The 20,065-nt window shown below is 46.0% G+C and overlaps 2 protein-coding genes and 1 long non-coding RNA gene across 4 annotated transcripts; all 3 read right to left on the reverse strand.

Moving 5' to 3' along the window:
- Window positions 1-12: 12 nt before the first annotated feature.
- CMC4 (C-X9-C motif containing 4) lies at window positions 13-4,779 on the reverse strand. The gene is made up of 2 exons (XM_073360577.1): window positions 4,712-4,779; window positions 13-2,078 (listed from the first exon to the last, which is right to left on the reverse strand). Exons 1-2 carry the CDS (start codon window positions 4,767-4,769, stop codon window positions 1,909-1,911), a joined length of 228 nt encoding a protein of 75 aa, XP_073216678.1. The 5' UTR covers window positions 4,770-4,779; the 3' UTR covers window positions 13-1,908.
- MTCP1 (mature T cell proliferation 1) lies at window positions 4,748-19,962 on the reverse strand (the record flags this gene model as incomplete). Its single annotated transcript, XM_073360579.1, has 5 exons — window positions 4,748-4,779; window positions 6,120-6,171; window positions 6,331-6,501; window positions 13,816-13,884; window positions 19,852-19,962. Coding segments are annotated over 4 exons (399 nt in total), but the record flags the coding sequence as incomplete, so codon positions are not given.
- LOC140917522 (uncharacterized) lies at window positions 13,913-19,842 on the reverse strand. 2 transcript variants are annotated; one of them, XR_012160879.1, is made up of 4 exons: window positions 19,755-19,842; window positions 17,622-17,755; window positions 16,972-17,144; window positions 13,913-16,865 (listed from the first exon to the last, which is right to left on the reverse strand). It is a non-coding gene; the product is annotated as an uncharacterized lncRNA (long non-coding RNA). The 2 variants fall into 2 exon arrangements; XR_012160878.1 differs by having other exon boundaries at window positions 17,622-17,821.
- Window positions 19,963-20,065: the final 103 nt, after the last annotated feature.

The raw sequence follows: 20,065 nt of genomic DNA on the forward strand, positions 1-20,065 counted from the left end.
ACAATGATGATCAAAGATATAGAACAGCTTCCATAAGAGGAGAGACTAAAACATTTAGCTTAGAGATGACTAAGGGTAGATATGATAGAGGGCTATGCAAAAAAGTGAACAGATAAGTGTTGCTTACCCTTACACAGAATACAAAGACCTGGGGTCAACTGACAAAATTAACATGCAGTAGATTTAATACAAACTAGACAAAGTACTTTTTCACACAGTGCACAGTTAATCTGTAGAACTCATCACTATAGGATGTTTTGATGGCCAAAAGTATAACTTGATTCACAAAAGAACCGGATAAGTCTATCAATGGCTATTAGCCAAAATGGTCAGGGCCAGAACTCCATGCTTGGAACAAAGCTGGGAGCGGAAGACACTCTATTACTGACCTGTTGTACACCCACTCCCCCAAAAGTTCTGGTACCAGCCACTGTCAAGAGACAGGATATTGGGTAAGAAGGACTACAGTCTGATGCCGTCGAGAAGTTTTATGTCCTTAAGGCAAAGTCATGGCTGTAAAAAAGCTTCGAGCCAGCCCTTTGTGCATTGCTGCAGCTTCTCTTTGAATGGGAAATGAGGTAAATATGAACTTGCTGTGAAGAGCTTCAAAGCCACTTCACTTCATTACTTTCCTAGCTCTTAATCAAAACAAGATGCTAGGTTACTCCTGTGACAAATTGTTAATTTATTATTACAGGCTCAGGGTATAAAAACACCAAACAGCTTCCAAAAATTTGTGGGTGGGGGCCTGAATCATGAAATCAGCTAAACTGCCTGACCACATGAGAGAAGAAGTTATGCTCTAACCAGACAACAGAATAAATACCCCTAGTGAGAACTCAGATTATTCCAGTCATTTATTTTGTATCATGGTATTTAGAATACAAAACATAAATGGATCTATCATCTGTGCTTTGATGTATCTGCCTATTATGTCCAGTAACTGAAGTGGTCTGTTATTGTTCGTAAAAACCTGTATTTCTTAACTAAGTTGTGCTTGATAGTGTAATGATCACCCTGACGTGCACAAAGTTGCTTAGGCTTTGTATGACAGAACTATGTGTAAAGGGGCATTGTCGTCTCACAAATTCATTGCATGTCATATTGCTTAGAGATGTTCAGTCATACAAGATGACTGCTGCTCTCAACATCATAAAAATCCATTTTATTCCAACACCTCAGTTTTCCATAAATATTACTTTAAAAGAATCTATTCCTTTAGCAGTCCCTGAAATAAAATACTTCTGCAACGTCTTTAAGATCATACAAATACTATTGTGCAATGTGGTCCAACTATTCATTAATCCAATACCCCATTGCACAACTGAGGAAACAGGCACCTCGGTGAAGTGAATTATGGGCACAGACGAACTGTGGCAGAGCTGGGAATAAACCCCAGAGCTGAATCCCATTCTTGCTTTAAGTACTAGAAAAGCAGATCACGTCTTTGGGAAACTATGGCTCAATGATAGGAATATTTCTGTTACTCAAAGATGGTCTTGCTTAATGCATCACATTCAATAGACTCTCCTTGAACTTATTTCCTGTACGTCCTATGCCAGAAGGCTGAAAAAGTTTTATATTTCACCCTCAAATTCTTATTCTGAGAATGGATTACTGAGTACATTAAGCATCAGAAACAAACTGTATTTAGAGAGATGTAATGCACTGTAAGTCACAAGAGTTTGGGATAGAAAACATAATCCTTTGAACAGCCCATCTGTTGTATTGCATTTTACATTTGGTGCACAGGACGTTTTATTCTATGATGGATTCTTCTTTGGCTTCCTTATCAGTGTGGATAATGCATTATTTTAACCGGTTTATTCTTATTTGCCACTTGCATGCTACTTTGTCTGTAGGAGAGGCCCACGCTCCATAACCTCCTGGAGCTGGAGCTGCAGCCTGTTACTGTGGTGCTGCATGAATCCCATTTGAAGCTGCCTTAAGCTTCTCCCTCTCTCTTTCCTCTTTCTCAAACCCCGAACAACAGATGGATCTGCCCTTGGGGTACAGGGCGCAGCATCTTCTCATCTCTTGGAGCACAGCCTCACATCTAGCCTCCAGATAGTTGTTGGCTGTAAAATAAAAGAATGGAGATGCTAATCTTGCACTAGAGAGCAAATTGCATGAAAAAGGGGGTTCATCTAACCTAGTTAAGTTCTTTCACATTGTGGATTGAGCTTGATCCTCTTGTGGCCACTTCCCCATCCCATCCACATCCCTGCTCTGCAATAGCTATGCTGCTTAGTTCTGGGGAAATGGTGTTGAGATGAGGTGCAAACAACTTGCTTTAATGGAGGGAGTACAGCTAATGGGGTGCATGACCCACCTCCCAATTGTGTATCTACCACTGTTAGGTAGAAAACTTCACATTTATTAACAAATCTTCACTGATTCCCTGCCCTGCAACCCCTGCTCTCTCTAGCTGGGTTTGGACTTTGGTTCTGTTCTCCCACGGATTTATTCCCCATCCAATTCGGAGGTCACCCATAAATGATTACAGTTGAATTTAAACCTTAGACACCAAATGAAGAACACAGTACAAATGCAGAGAGATGCATGGTTTGGTTTTTTTCACTCAAGTTAGTCAAAGAGGCCTTTGGGCACCATAAGAGGGGCCAGAGATGGGTTGCAACCAGCAAGAAGAATCATTCTTGGGGGGCAGGCAGAGAGCTCTGCAGAGCTGTGTGAAGCCCCCTGCACCCTTTCCTGTGTGAAATACCTCTTCTCACAGAGCCATCAATTAGCTCAAAAGTGCTGAGACTAGGAACGAGCAACCTTCTAGTGGATGTCAACCCACATATGCACACAGCTCTCTCCTTCCCTTCCCAGTGTCTACCATACCCCAGGTTCTAAGAAGTAGCAATAGCTGTGGCACTCATTGAGGCCATAGTGCCTCAGGGTGCTAAGGGTTCTCAAACACTGCAGAACATAGGTTACTTGTCCAACACCACCCTTAATCTTTACGTTCTGAAACGGAGACTCGGCTTGGCAGCACAGCTTGTTCGATCCTGTAATGTCCCAGAATGTTTTACAGGTTCACCATCTTCAGAGAATGAGAATTTTGAGGGAGGTGGCCCCTAGCAGGACAGAGCAGCTGTTGCTGCAGGTGGAACAGTGGTGCTAGCTAATAAAGTCTCTGTCTGCAGGAAGCTTTCCTGGCCAGAGGGTTACCTACCTCCCCCTATAAAGTAGGCTTGAAAGGACTAGATTTTTATTGGTAAATGTCACTTTCACCCTACACACACAAACTGAGGCATCCATCAATAATCATCAAAATTTCCAGATCGGCCAAGGAAGAAAAATGCTGCTTGAGAACTTATTAGCGTTTGATTTAAGGATATTTATCTTTTTGAATTTCAATATTTAATGACAGTCAATCACTGATCCCCCACCCCCGATTTCCTGTAATTGTGAAAATTTAAAATGGATAAAAATAAAAAATGTTTAAACCCCATAATTGTGCAATTTTGAAAATAGTTACAAATTGAAAAAAAATGAAAATTATTCGTTGAAATTATAAAAACAGTGACAGGTTTCAGAGTAGCAGCCGTGTTAGTCTGTATCCACAAAAAGAACAGGAGTACTTGTGGCCCCTTAGAGACTAACAAATTTATTTGAGTATAAGCTTTTGTGGGCTTATGCTCAAATAAATTTGTTAGTCTCTAAGGGGCCACAAGTACCCCTTTTTTATAAAAAGAACAAACTCTAATTCTGCCAAGCCTAGTTAAGAGAAATGGAGATTGTACTGCCCAAACAGGCACTGCTATAATCATTCTCCCAAGCTTTTTGAAGACTAAGAGGGAGGAAACAGTGACCCAATGAGAGACTAAAAGAGCAACTTGGGGATTCCAGAACAAGCATTAGAATCTTTCCAAGAGAAGAGTAACTGTCTGGCTTACATCCTTCCAGGTAACCCCAACTAGAGCCCACAGCAGTGATCTAGCCTAGGAGCAACACAGGTCTCCTGTCATCTCACCTGTACATCTTGCTGTGCGCAAACAGGAGCTGAAGAGACCAAAAGGAGAGTACATTGCTCTGGTGCTTTCCAGCTAACCTGAAAGGGATGCTCATTGGTCAGGGAATGAGCCCTGGCCAGTTAGCTCTCATTCACATCCCAGCTTCTCTGAGCCACTGGGAAAGCAAGGAGGCTGATGAATCTAGGCTTAATGAGGAGGACACCTACAGATCAGCATCATCTCTCTGCAGAGAGCCTCTTGTGGTTTCCCCTACTGGCTGCAGACATATATGGAACAGGGGAGGGATGACAGACTGAAACCCTGGGCCTTGGCAAGAACAACTTACGGGAGAGAACCCGCACACCCACCTGGGATTTTCCAAGATGAGTGACCTGTGGCTCATTTTACCATGTGTGAGTAATGTGACCATCCCAAATTCAGGTTAATGCAAACTTCACCCCATGCTACAACACCACTGCCTCTCCTATATATCTATTTTCAGACACACAAATAAGTACTATCCTTTATTGTGACAAACTCTTTGTCGTACAGTAGTGGAGTTTAGTTACATCAAATCAAATGCAATGTGGTGATATTAAAATCTGATTTTACAACTACATTACATTTGCAACTAAGTTATTTTTTGTCCTTCCCTTATTCCTCTTGCTAGGGAGAAAGGAGGATGGGGTTAAATTTAAAAACAAACAAACAAAAAAAAGACACCAAAAAGAAAAGATTGCACATGGTACCTTGCAAGCATTTCTGTATTTCACAGGCTTGTTTCTGGCAGGGATCCTTCTGGGGCATATCCACAGAACTAGAATGATAGGAAAATGTTACTATACAAACAGTGGGGTGTGGGTTTTCTCTAGGGGCTGGGCAAGGCACTGCCTAAGACTTAGACCCTATGGAGCTCACATTTTCCCTATTCATACACCCTCCTCACAATGGACAATTGGATGGGTCCCCATTCAAAGCCAGTCTCACGTTGCTTTAGGGTCACTGTGAGACACACAAAGAATTCCTTATCGCCCACAAGCCGACCACGGAACCTTCCCCACTGTCCTGTCCTCCACTGGCCCAGGGAGCAACAATGCTTTAAACACCCTAGGATATCACTGGGGACAGCTAGAGTTAGGCAAGGAATGAAAAGTGGATGATGGGTATCTTGAAGGGTTCATCTTGTAAAACCTGAAAATCTCTTCCTGGTCAAATCTAGTTCTTTTTCCACTTGGCAATTAGTGAACTCTCACCCACGTTGAATCTGAAGGATGCTTAAATGAACATGGTTGTTTTAGTTTAAGAGCTCAACTCAGAGCTTATTATGCTCAAATATCTTTTGATGTACTAACATTGATGGGGGGAGCGGCGCTTCTAGGGAAACAGCATTTGTCATAGAACTGCCTCTGGAGAAGGAATTTATAAATAAAAGCATCATTTTTGTGGTCCTAAAAAAGGATTACTTTTTAAAAGAAAATGCCTTGGTGATCGGTAGATTAAAACAACCTAGCAAAAAATGCAGCAGATGACCTTATCAGACTCAAACCTTTTTTAAGATAGGGTTTTTGACACCCAGTTTGACCTGTCTATCGTCATGACACTTTGAGATCAAAAGGAAAGCAGAGGTGGATGGGATTAGTAGTTGGATGGAAGACTCCAAAGAAAATGCAGATGCTGCAGGAAGTGGTGTTGGGGCATCACTCTTCCCTCTGAGCCACCATTAAGCCAAAGTCCCCACACATAGTGCTAGGAGATGCTGATGTACTGTCTTGTGGATAGGATATGAAAGACATTCTGACCCTTCATGGTCATTAACAATCCCATGGCACTTTTCAAAACAGATGGGGCATTAGCCCCAGTATCCTGGCCAAACTCCAGTCAGGGAAATTACATTCTGCCTACCTAAAACTGCCCCTTGTAGTTTCAATTGGACATGATACTCTTCTTCACTGCCTGTCCTAAACTCTTGTGTGGTGCTGCTGTGTGCTGTTAAACAGCTGCCACCTCCCACCTCTGAGGTGAGAGAATCATATATTGTACAAAACAAACAGGGACATCTTCCTAGAGGCACCGCTCCTGAAAGACAAAAATTCATATTAAAGGACCACTACAAATAGTTAAAGAAGAGTAAGAAAGAGAGGAAATGGCAACACTTACCAAGTTAATCACCGGGCATGAGTCTAAGCAGCAGCTCCTCAACTCCCCTGATCTGTATATGACAAGGAAAAGTTCAGTACACCTAAACCACTGTGGCAAAGAGCTAATATACCTCAATAATAATATTTCTTTGCCCTACTACAGCACCTTTCCTCAAGGATCTCAAATCACTTCACAAACATGAATGACTCAGGTTTGCCACCAGTCTTACCATTAGATGGTGCTGTATCTCCCAAATGCGAGAGTTACTATCCCTGTACTGCTCGCCCTCGGAAAGCTGCCACATGTGAGGCAGTTGTGATGGGGGAAGTTGGCTGGGTCGCAGCGCCTCACCCAGGGGGACCCGAACTCGTTGAATCCGGGCCCTCAGGGTACCTGCCTCCTAGGGGAAAGTACACAAGAGAAGAATAAGTCGGTTATTAGCAATGCAGTAAAGACATCCACAATATCAGAACTATGATCACTGAGAAGCTTGAAAGTCACTTGCCTCTTCCACAGCCACGAGCCATGTTTTACGGCGTTCATCACAGTAGACGCCTACCCGTCGCACCCACAGATGGATGGGCGGAGCACCGGCATCCCCTCCTTCTGCCATTCCCTCAACCATTTGTTATGACACTCCCACTAGGCATGCAGCATCAACACACAGGACACACGCATGTTTCCCCTCAGCTCTGAACAAATTCATGGAGCAAACTGTTAGGCCTGAAAACTACCTGGTTTCAACGGTGCCATCGTGTGCTCACAAAAAAGAGTTACTAGCAATATACCCAAAAGTCAATTCAGGAAACTAACAAGATACCCAAATGTCATGAGATGCTCATAGTTTGGAGCATATGTGGCTGTATATAGCTTGTAAGGCATTTTGGGATCCTTTGGGATGAAAGCTCTATATAACCATCCTTACAACCCTTTACAATCGGTATTACTTATTCCATTAACAGCTCTAATTAAGAAACAGGCTTTGTGCAACAATACCTTATTTTACAAAGTGCTTTTAAACAAGAGTCCAGAGCCAATGATGCTCATACTCCCAAAGGCAGGACTGGCAACCAACAATAGGTGAAAGTAGCTTAGAAAGAACCAAAGTCATTCCAGAAACAATCCTGCCTATGCAGCATACGGCTCTGCAGGTCTGATTATCTCATACTTGGCACTTGCAGTGCTGCCACTCTGAATCATCAGATCTCTTTGAAAGGCTGGGAGAACTGCCCATTCATTTACAAACTTCTTGTCAATAGCCATTACTACTTTGTGCATTTCAGATCTTAGCTGTTAATTGAAGGGTCACGGATACCAGTGAGGGCAACAGAATACTAGTCACTGAGGTGGCTTTTTCTATTGGGATTCTTGTTTATCAGCCCTCTTAAGACTGGCATAAGCTGACCTGTTAGCATAATGAAGGTCAAGAAAACTACTCCCCTTAGAACTACATGAGGCAACCAAAACAGTGTATTCTTTTTCAAGTGCTTGTTCATGTCCACACACATGCACAGTAACCAGATTTTCCCATAGCAGCATCCATCGGGTCGGTCTGGGTGCCCCCTGGAGTTGCACCTTTATGGCGCTCAATATAGAGCCCTGCCGACCCGCCGCCCTCTCAGTTCCTTCTTACCACCAGTGACGATTTGCTGGAACTTCCCGGTGCTCTTGTCTTGGCAAGTGCATTTAGCAGTCTATATACATATAGTTTTCATTAGCTCTGTAGTGTTAATTAAATAGTTAGGAGCCCTTAGTGTTAGACTAAGTTTTCTTGGGGAGGGGGCGTCCCCTCCTCACTCTCTTGACGCCAGGGCATGCCAGGGTCTCCGGGCTTCAAAGCCTGTGAAGTCTGCAGCAAGTGTATGCCCAGAAGCGATCCTCACACTTCATGTTTGAAGTGTTTAGGAGAGAACCATCAGAAGGATCGTTCTACCATCTGCAAGACCTTTCGGCTCAGGACATTAAAAGGACAGAGATCAGTGCCTGAAGGTCCTGTTAATGGAGGCTGCACTCCACCCCAAGTCTGACCCTGGGTCGACTGACCTGCACCGCGTTGTTCTTCCTCGATGCAGAGCGCTCCAGCACCATCAGCACAAGCACCGGTGCTGAGTAAGGACAAGTACTCATGGCACCGGCTCCATTCATGGCTCACATGCCACATGGAGTCACCGGTACCGCAAAAGAAGAAGAGGCCGGAGAGGGGTCGCTCTCCCCATTAGGCCTAAGGAGCTAGCCATCGTGAGACCCAAGTTGGGCCACACTACTTCCGCTCCACCACCGGTGACAGTCGTGTAGACTCCTGCCCACGTGGAAGGACGGTTGAGTTTAGACCCTCCTCATTTGCCGAGGCCAACCCGGGAGCTGCACCTCCCTTCAACTCCGGAGGCATTCGAGGCAGCCCAAGAATTGCTCCATTTCATGGCACCGTTCTCCCCTCCTAGACGGGACAGGTCACCAGTACTGGTCGCTCGCAGAGCGCCTTCAAGGGGGAAAGCCCGCCATGATGCCCTGCTGATCTCCAACTCCAGCGCACCACTCCTGGGCACTGGAACAGATCCAGCAGCTGCGATGGTCCCCGAGCCCTCGGCACAAACGGTCGGCACCCAGAAATACTGCTCCTCTGTGGTCCTCTTTTTCAGACACCTCAGAGTCAGACTCCTATTGGTCCTGTAGGAGTAGGAGCAGATGGTCCATGTCAACACAGGACCAACACCCTTACCTGGCACCATGGCCCGCACAATGGCGGCCCCCAGCGCAATGGCCCTTTTGGCCTCCCTGGGCTTTTCATCAAAGCCAAGGGTCACATCCCAGGGCAATGTCAGTGGTCTCAGCCATGTTTGTACCCCCGCCAGCACCATTGGCATCAGTAGGATCGCGGGTAGCTGCATTGCCACCCAATGCCACCATCCCATCGCCTCTGGCACCGTGGCACCGGCATGGCCTGCACCAGCCCCAGTTGTTTTGGCTCCGATGTCTCCAACACTGACAACGGCTCCGGCACCAGCGACTGCCTCGGCACCGATTACACTTTGCATACACTGACACCGGTGCTGAGTCCTGACACCGAGGGGCACAACACCATCTGAGTGGGCACCGGCCCAAGAAATCCAGGTGCTGCAGAACCCTTTGGGTGCAGAAGGAAGGGAACAGCCACCCCTTATGGGCGTCTCTTCCTCGTCCTCACCACATGAGGCGCTGGTGGGCCCGGCTACAGCCCCAGCCCTGGAGGACAGCAGGGTTCTACAGCAATTGCTGCAACAGTTGCCCAGGGCCTGGGCATTCAAGTGAAGGAAGTAGTGGAGGACGCAGATCCAATGGTAGACATCCTTCACCCCTCCAGATCTGCACGTATCGCCTTGCCTCTTACAAAGACCATCTCTGACACCACAAAAAACTTTGTGGCAGACCCCAGCCTCATTGCCCCCTACAACTAAGCACAACGAAAGGCGCTACTTTCTGCTGTCCAGGAGCTATGAGCATTTGTATGCCCATCCCCCACCTGACTCTCTTGCTCTTGATGCTGCCAACCAACATGAACGCCAGGGCTTCCAGGGACCCTCCCTGAAGAATCGTGAAGCAAAATGATTCTACTTTTATGGGAGAGAGGTCTATTCCACTGGCGGATTGCAGCTCCACATCTCTAACCAGCAGGCCATTGTCAGCAGGTACTGCTACAACACATGCGGGACAATGGCAAAATCTGCAGAGCTGAAGGACTCCTGCGCCGAGTTTTTGGCTCTGGTGGGAGGAGGAGAAGCTCATTTCACAAGCTTCGCTGCAAGCCACGCTGGATGCGGCTACCTGCGTGATGGCTAGGGACATAGCCATGATTCAGAGGTTCCAGGTCTCGGGCCTGCCATGTGAGGTCCAGACTGTTCAGGACCTCCCATTCGAGGGTTCAGCTCTCTTTTCCCAGAAAACAGACAAAAGGCTGCATAGCCTAAAGGACTCGAGAACTGCTCTCAAATCATTGGCCCTCCATACTCCAACTATGCAGCAGAAGCATTTTAGACCACAACCTCCCCCACGCTTCTACCAGCAGAACCATCAGGACGGTTCCCAGAGGAGGAACAGGAGTGGCAGGAAAAGGCTACACCCATCATCAGGCCAGGGCTCTGTCCAATCCAAGCCACCTTCCGGTCCGAAACAGGTCTTTTGAAGGTTCAGTCAAGGACGGCGCACCAGAACAAAAACTGGATCTACCCCGCCTTACCTTTTCGTCCTGGCTGTCCCCTTTCTACTGTGCTTGGTCCCGTAACACTTCAGACTGCTGGGTGCGCCGTATGGTAGAGAGGGGATACTTCATCCAATTCTGTGCCCTCCCACCATCCTTCACTGTCCCTCTTCGGGGATCCCTCTCACAAGCAACTCCTTATACAGGAGGTGCACTCGCTCCCTTTGCTGGGGGCAGTGGAAGAGGTTCCTCAGGAGCAGAAGGGCAATGGTTTCTATTCTCGGTATTTCCTAATACCGAAAGCCAAAGGCAGGCTCAGGCCCATCCTAGACCTGTGAGAACTCAAAAAGTTCGTGAAGAAGCTTGAGTTCCACATGGTCTCTTTGGCCTCCATCATCGCCTCATTAGATCCAGGAAACTGGTATGTCGCCCTTGACTTGAAGGATGCATACTTTCACATAATAACAACTCCGTCCAACAGAAAATACCTCAGGTTTGTGGTGAACAACAACACACACTACCAGTTCACAGTCCTCCCATTCGGTCTTTCAGCCGCACCTCAAGGATTCACCAAGTGCATGGCAGTCGTGTCCGTGTTTCTCTGCAGGCGACAGACAGGTACAGGTGTTCCCGTACCTCGACGACTGGCTGATCAAGGCCTGATCCAGGACTCAAGTAGAAACGCAGTTCGCCTTCATAAGAGCTTCTTTTGACGAACTGGGCTTGCTACTGAACGAGGGGAAATCAAAGCTGTCCCCGGTTCAGAGGATAGAATTTGTAGGGATGCTACTGGACTCAACATACACCAGGGCATTCCTTCCAGAAGCAAGATTTCAAGCCCTAGGTGACATTACTCAAGGTCTCAGACAGTTCCCATTACAGCACAGAACTGCCTGAAACTTCTAGGACACATGGCAGCTTGTACCTACTTACTACAGCATGCCAGACTTCGACCTCTTGAGTCATGGCTGGCATCAGTGTACCGGCCAGCCCGGGACAGTTTAGACAGGATTGTAACCCTGCCTCACCCGGTAGTCGATTCCCTCCTGTGATGGCTCGACCCACAGGTAGTACGTGCAGGGGTCCCTTTCACTGGCCCTCAGCCATCCCTCTTGCTAGTGACAGACACATCAGACTTGGGCTGGGGGGCACATTTGGGAAACCTCAGAACACAAGGCCTCTGGTCTCAGGCAGATCTCACTCTCCACAATGTCAGAGAGCCGTACGCCTGGCATACCAGACTTTGAGCACACCTAGCAGGGAGATGTGTATCAGTCATGACAGACAACACGACGGCTATGTTTTATATCAACAAATGGGGGTGCATGCTCCTCTCCCCTGTGCCAGGAAGCCTTCATACTATTGGACTTCTGTGTAGAACACTCGATACACCTGCAAGCATCGTACCTCCCTGGAGTACAGAATGAATTGGTGGACCATCTCAGCAAGTCGTTCCACGACCATGAGTGGTCCGTTCGCCCAGACATCGTGAACTCAAACTTCCATCAGTGGGGTTTTCTCCAGATAGACCTGTTCGCCACGCGACACAAACAGGAAGTGTCAGCAATTTTGCTCCTTCCTGAATCACAGCCTGGGATCCATCATGGACATGTTCCTCCTCCTATGGGGAGGCCATCTCCTATACGCGTTCCCGCCCATCCCTCTCGTTCACATGGTGCTCCTCAAGATATGGAGGGAAGAAGCTTTGGTGACTGTGATAGCTCCAGCCTGGCACCGCCAAGACTGGTACACATCACCCCTGGAAATGTCCGTCGAAGCTCCAGTCACCTTGCCACTCTTCCCAGACTTACTAACTCAGGATCATGGCTGTCTCCAACATCCAAACCTAGAGTCGCTGCACTTCACGGTGTGGAAGCTCCATTGCTGAACCCACTGGAGCTCTCCTGCTCAGACTCAGTGCAAGCCCTCCACCAGGGCTAAGTGGAAGAGATTTTCAATCTGGTTGGTGCAGCATCATTCACCCAACGCTCGCCTCTGTGCCACTTATATTAGACTATCTCCTCCATCTCCATCCAGGGGCTGTCCATGTCATCAATAAGGGTTCACTTGGTCATCACCTCTGCCCTTCATCCAGGTACAGAGGGCCACACAGTCTTTGCCAAATCTATGGTCAGCCGTTTCCTTAAAGGGCTCGACAGGCTATACCCGCATGTCTGGCAGCCTGTCCTGGCTTGGGACCTCGATCTGGTCCTTTCCAGAATCATGGGACCGCCCTTTGAACCTTTGGCAACATGCTCCATCTCTCATACAAGGTAGCGTTTCTGGTAGTGATAACCTCAGCCAGGAGGGTGTCTGAGCTCAATGCCCTGACTTCAGAGCCCCTGTACGCTGTGTTCCATAAGGACAAGGTCCAGCTCAGACCTCACCTGGCTTTCCTCCCAAAGGTTGTTTCCCAGTTTCAGATCAACCAGGACATCTTCCCCACCCACCCCCGTATTCTATCCTAAGTCGCACTCAAGCGGCAGGAAGCAAAGACTTCACTCATTGGATGTCCACAGAGTGCTAGCCATCTACAGCGAGAGAATGAAACCATTCTGAAACTCGGTGCAGTTATTTGTGGCCATGGCAGACAGAATGAAAGGTCTTCCTGTCTCTTAACAGATTTCATTGTGGATCACGTCCTGCATCTGGGAGTGCAACAACCTAGCAGGGGTACCTGCTCCTTCGATCACTGTGCATTCCACCACGGCTCAGGCCTCTTCAACAGCATTCCTTGTGCAGGTTCCCACCCAGGAAATCTGCAGAGCGGCAATGTGGTCCCCCATTTACACTTTCACCACACACTATGCAATCACCCAGCAGGCCAGAGATGATGCGGCCTTTGGAAGAGTGGTGCTCCAATCAGTGGACGACTCTGACCTCACCTCTTGAATCTGGGTTTGTGAATCACCTGATTGGAATGGACATGAACATGCACTCAAAGAAGAAAAAGCGTTTACTCACCTTCTTGTAACTGTTGTTCTTCAAGATGTGTTGTTCATGTCCATTCCAATACCCACCCTCCTACCCCTCAGTCAGAGTAGCCAGCAAGAAGGAACTGAAGGGGTGACGGGTCGGCAGGGCTCTATATTGAGCGCCATGAAAGAGCAACTCCAGGGGGCTCCTAGACCAACCTGACAGATACTGCTATGGGAAAATCTTCTGGCTACCGTGCACGTGTGCACACACACACACACACACACCAGATTGGAATGGACATGAACAACACCTCTTGAAGAACAGTTACAAGAAGGTGAGTAACCGCTTTTTCTTGGTTCTATCTTTAACGTGGAGTAAAAGAATTAAGAACTAATCAGTGTAAGGTCTTCCTGCTATAGACCAGAAGCAATATCCCAATGAAATACAGTGATCTCATCCAGAAAACTTGTGCATGTACAAGGCAAACATTGCATGTAAGTAATCAAATCTGGGTACAAAAACAGGAGGAGAGTCAGGAAGAGAAAAAAATTAACAACTGCCTCAGTGCAACCTACACAGGGAAAATACACTCCCTTGCTATCCCATACACCTTGGACATACCGAATAATGAATTGGCACTTCAAGGAAATCAGTACTGAAGTCATTCAACAAGAGGCTTTCTGGAACGATCTGTAAAGGATAAGGTGACATTTCTATTGCACCATTCATTCTGGAAGATCCCGAAGTGCTTTACAGACTTGAATTGATTCACAAACTATGCATAGGAGTCACTTTATCCAACACCGATATGTGGAAACCATCACTGTACACCTTAAGTCAGCAGAATGTAATTACCCAAGTTGGAATTTGGCCAGGATACTGCCCTACTCCATGGGCTCCATAATGGTCACGAATGCTCAAGATCTTGATTTTATGTGTCAGTCAAAAGACAGAACTTCCAATAGCACAGTTCCCCCCCAACACCACACTGGGGCATCAGTTCAGTTCCATTCTGACTGACACCTATTGGATCACCAACTCTACATCCTACAGCACCTTAGTTTTCCTTGGTGGTCTATCATCCAAGTACTGACCCAATTTGATCTTGTTTAGCTAAATCTTAACAGGATCACAGCACAGGGTGGTGTGACTGTGACATCTGCCATAAAGTCTACAAATACTATTAGTTTATGCTTGGATTAGAAAAATACAGATGTATATTTATTTGGTATGAATGTGGTGCTAGTGAAAGCTACAGCATGGGCAGCAGCTGTGCAAGTTTCCATTTTAGTCTGGGAGTGTAATGTAGTAAAATCTCATTCTGTGGGCAAGTTAGTGACAGAGAGGGGCCAGACAGACAATGACAGCAAAGTGCCAGTTGATTCATAAAAATCTACAGAATCATAATTTCAATGGTATTATCCTCTGCGACAGGCGGGAACTTGCATCCTCCTCCCCCCAGCTCCAGGTCCTCCAGTCAGTGGAAATTTTGATAATAGAGTATTGTTGGAAATGGGTATCACTCAAAAGCCCTTTCTCCCACGAACATAATGGTATCCAACATGACAAACCTAGAACAATTATATTTGAGAAAATGCTTAAAAATCAATTTTATTTAATTATACTTCAACGCAGGAATGCATTGGTTGCATAAAAAAAAAAAAAAAGACTGATCTTTGGTAATCCTAGGGAAGTTAACTTTGACTTGTAGGACTGAAGACATGGATGGCGATTTTGCTGAATAAATGTTCTCTCTCTCTCTAGGGCACCACTGCTAGACGCTGTCGCACCGATCCTTGTCCATGCCGCACTCGCACATCTCCGTACAGGACAGGCTGATGGCCAAACATTTACAGGGTAAGCATCTGGTCTTTGCACACGAGCATTTGATTAGCTGAAGGATTAATTCAGGAGTATATGGTATTTCACACATAAGACTCATCCATGTCCGATAGAATAGTTTTGGATGTGTTCAATCATCCTGGAGTGATTCCATTGCTCAATAATTTGCCCTCGGGTTAGCAGGTATAAATACTTGTCCGTGGCAATTTTTCTCCATTTGTCTGCTTCTTGGAAAACAATCTATGTAGCTCTGCGAGTGTTGTCATGTTGGTCTTAAAATGATAAACTCAGCATACAAATGCCTGCAGTGCATTTATGACCTCATCAGTGACCATCTCAGCCATTCTGAGTACCTTAAGAGTGAGGAAAGAGTCTTTGGAGGCTGACTCAAGTGCCTTCCAGTAAGATAATTTGGTCTTTCCAGTCAACCTTCCATTGTGACATTAGAGAAGTTTGTGGAGTCAATTATTTTGTATTGGACAGGTGTAATACCATGGAGTTTCTTCTTCATGGTAATATTTTTAATTGTTTTCTCTGCATACATGTCAAATGCAAGGTGGACTTCATCATACATCCAATATTTTCTCTGTAGCCTCATAATGAAGTGTTCAGCCAAATCTTGGCAGGTATTAACCATTTCTGGTTTGTTGAGAGCATGTATCTCAGCCATAGCATCTATGATTGCTATGCTGAAAGGCCTCTGCTGATATAAGGTACAGGTCACATTGTTAATTGGTGGTGGCTTAGGAACATAATGGAAGATGTGCATTAGTTTGCTTTTCGCCTGGTACAATACATTGATGTTTAAATGTGATGGAACAATTGTGGTACCGCAGAGAACTTGTACTTTTTCAAAGTCTCACATATCAACATCATTTTGAGATCTGGACACAACCAGGAAAAGAGCAAATAATATCCTATGTGTGGTTAGCTCAGTAATCATTCCTGCCACCTTCAATCTGACTTTATCTCTTATATAAAAAGCACAAGTTCTTCTTGACTGGAGCCCGTAGATTGAAAGAGCCTGGGATAATTCTTTGGGGTTTAAAGGTTTCATACAAATCATGACCAAAAGTATGCATTTGATTGACATCATCAGCTATCTCATCACTGAAGACTGCTTTTATCATAATATTAATGAGCTCCGGTTGCCAGTGCAAATAAGCTCATCCTGTAGCTTTAAAATTGACCCTTCTTGGCATTTAACTGCACCTAATGAATTTAGATGGTGCTTGTTTTTTTCCCAGCCATGCTTAATGTTTCATTCAAAACTTGATGGATGGAGTGCTGGATTTGTCAGGAAAAACTGTGAAAGAGCCTTTGGATACTGTGTTATGCCCACTCTACGCCCTTTCACTTTTGTTGCTCTGTTTTTATGTTCTAGGGCATCATCTGAACCAAGTGCACAGAAGGGAGCTGGCGACCTTTTAACAACCCAATTTCCCTTTCAAAATTCCTCCATTTTTCCACACCTCTTATTTCAGGGAGGTACCAGGCAATCATCACAGTATAGCTGGTTAAATCTAAAGCAAAGTAGTATTTAACAAAGTCTTCCAGTGCTACGAGATACAAATGCCAATTAGCAGTCCTGACAGATCAAATAAAGAGCAGCAAAGACTCGCCCACAGATGGCACTGATCATGGCATCTTCAACATTTTCCTGGGTGCTTGATGTACTTTCTCTCCAGCCTTTCCAAATTCAGTTTATAGGCGCACGTCTTATAAGCATTTGAGGTGCCACTGAAGCATTGTGTTTAACCCAGTCCTCCACGGTGGTATTCTCCAAAGATGCAGCTACTAGATGGTACTCTTTATCTCCACACTAATGCCTAAAAACGATCAAGACCAAAGTAAAAACAAAGATTTTGTAATAAATTACTTTGGGATTGTAATTAATTAAATTATATAATGTATGCTATGTAACGACGTGCATACCATTTGCAGATGGATTCCAGTAATTTCTGACTTGATGCTGACGTCTTAACCAGTGCCTCATTACAACTCTTTTGGCATAAAAACCAAAGCCGATTATCAAAGAAGAACTGAACTGCTTCTTTTTTGCCAATGATGGCAAATCAACTCGAAGTACTCCTTCCATTTATAGTAATCTGTAACATCAAAAAAATTAATTAGGTATCCAGTTCTGGCATTAACTGATGACACAGCACAGTCAGTCAAGGGCCATGATTTAGCTTTGTGAAGGCTGCATGTTTGACATGCCTGTGTTAAAGTATAATTTTTAAAAGTTGATTTGTAAACATTTTCTCTAATGTATATCTACACAATTGTTCTAGGTTTGTCATGTTGGGTACCCTTGTTTGTGAGAGAAAGGGCTTTCAAATGATATCCAACTTGACCCATTTCCGATGACAATGTATTATCAAAAAATTCCACCAACTGGAGGACCTGGAGCTGGGGGGCGTGTGGAGAGGAGAGAGGGATTGAGTCCCCCCTACCATGCTTCAGAGGGTGACACCATTGAAATTTTGATCCTGTAGGTTTTTATGAATCAAATTACACCTCCCTTACCTTTCTATCATTAACTTGCCCACAGAATTGCACATGCTTCCAGACTATTTACTGACCCAGACATGTGCTCCAACTCTGCCCTGAATTCCACAGGTGAAATCAGTCCCCATGGCCCACTCAGTCCTGTCCCTCGTGTGAGGCTGCCAACAAGATGCCCAGTTAGCGACAGCTTGGTCTTGAGGACATGGAACTGGAGTAAGAAATATCTTTCTTTAAAAACAAAAAAGCTAACACAGAAGAGAAACATGGATGTGATCTGAAAAAGTAAAGAGCAGGGAGATTCATAACAAAAACCTTGAGAATAACTTGAAGGGAGAAAACATACAAAACTCCTATTCTTGATTATACAGAGAAGGCAATCAAACAGCTTCCAGGAAGCAGCAGCAGAAAGGAAACATAAGGTTGCTTACTATTTATTTTACAATATAAGAACTGTTCCTTATTTTCTACACAATGTGGTTTGGCTCCATATTGTCCCACACTCTACACGGAATAATTATTCAGCCTGAAATTTTCATAATTAAAGAATCAATCTTTCAACATTGATCTTATGACCTAATCAATGTATTTTCAAAGAGGAGTGCAGATGTTCAGCCCATCTCAGTATCAGGCCGTTGAAGTTTAAAGGAGTCCTAGGATACCAGTGGCTTTCATGTATAGGCATGAAAATGGTTGGTAGGAGGGCTAGATCATGTGATAAACATAGTTTATTAGCTTTTAAGATTAATACAATAAATAACTTACAAGAAAAGATGAAGAAATTGTTCTAGCTGCATCTCAGACAATTGCCAGAGCTACAGTTCATGGAGTACTAAACAGTCAGTGCCCATGTGAAACATTTCGTAGTTGTTAATTGTACTAAATTGTATTTCAAGAAGGGGTCAGGTCAGATTTTCAGAAGAGCTCAGCTACCATTTAGGCACTTCAGTAAGTGGTCAGTTTTTCAAAAGTTTGCAGCATCCAGCACCTCGTATTGTTTTCGCGGGAATTTGTTTGGTTCTGATTTAAAAATCTGGCCATTTAATTTAGGCGCCTATATGGGAACTGAGCTCATCTGAAAATATAGCCCATCAACACTAAACCAGCCTGTATCTTGCAAAATTCATGAGTCAGATGCGCCATCCAGTATTAAAAGAACACATTTAACCACTAATTTAACCACTCTCAGCTCTACCTGGAGTACTTGCATAGAGCAGAGGCCTCTGACAAACACTCAGCTTTCCACTCTGCTCAAATTATTCAGGGGTAGAAGAGATTCACCAATCAGAGAGTTGACCAGAAGTTAGGAATGGAAGATCTAGGTTTGATAGGATCAGATGAGAGGCAGGCAAATGGAGCACAGCAAGGAAAGAGCAAGGCAGAAATAGGGTAAGATAGCCAAGAAGCAGGAGAGGATGAGCACAGGCAGTTATAAAAGGGAAGGTGAGAGAAATTATGGCATTTGAAGGCAAAATGTGTTGCAGATCCACTTGGCATTACTGGCCTCCCCCCATGCAGAACCATCCCTATCAATGCTTTCTGATCACTGTGCAGCCATTTACCAACCCTTGGCCACCAGACTACTGGAGGACATGAAGCTGAAGTCACAGTGAGCATGCAATTCAGGTGCAAAAAGGCTTCACAAGGGGATCCAGTGGGGGACAGACCCTCTCAGGGTATAGCTCACTGATGCTCAAAGGCAATGCAACCCCTTCATCGTGAGACTTTAAAATCTACCTTGAAACCCCTGCCAAATTAGAGGCATCGCCCCCCCACTTCCCTTCCCAAGTGAATGAGCCAGGCCTATGCGGGCACTACATTCCAGGCGTGTCAGATGCAAACCATCTGCCCAGCCTTTGACCACCCTGTTCTGAGCGAGGTAGCCTGTGCCCCGTCAGGGCACACTGCCCCCATCGTGCCCCGCTGCCCCAGGCAGAAGTTAATTGGGGGGTGCAGTCCTCACTGTCCCCAGGGGCCTGCCAGGCCTCTCCTTAGCCTCCCTCCCTGCGTGGGAGTGGGGAATCCCATCCCTCTGCACACTGGAGGGCGGGGGCCCCACATTCGCCCCCGACTTCCTGTGTCTCACTGAGACATCGGCTGCCTCCTTCCTAGAAATGGCCCAGCCTGGGTGGAGTAGCCAGCCCGGCCCCAGGGGGCTGGAGCCCCCCAGCGGGGCGCATACAGCTGAGGAGACGCCCTGCCCCACCCACCTCATCTCTAGTGATCTACTTGCAGCCCCCAGGCAGGTAACGGCCATCACCGTGTGCGCCGCTCAAACCCCTTCCCCTGTCCGCCCTCCCTCTGTACCTCCTGGGCCCCGGGCGGTTCGGAGACCCAGCGGCCAGTGCACGCTGCCCCCGCCCGCGGACTCTGCCCTCCGCAGCCAACAGTGCCGGGTTCGAAGCGCCGGAACCGAAGTGCCTCAGCTCAGGCAGGTGGCCGGGCACTTCCGACGTTCAGCCCGGAAGTTGAACTGCCCCTAGAGACGGCGATTGGCTGTTGACTTCTCAGGCTGCGCTGG

This window comes from Lepidochelys kempii, chromosome 9, assembly GCF_965140265.1.
Source record: "Lepidochelys kempii isolate rLepKem1 chromosome 9, rLepKem1.hap2, whole genome shotgun sequence".
NCBI lineage: Eukaryota > Metazoa > Chordata > Testudines > Cheloniidae > Lepidochelys > Lepidochelys kempii.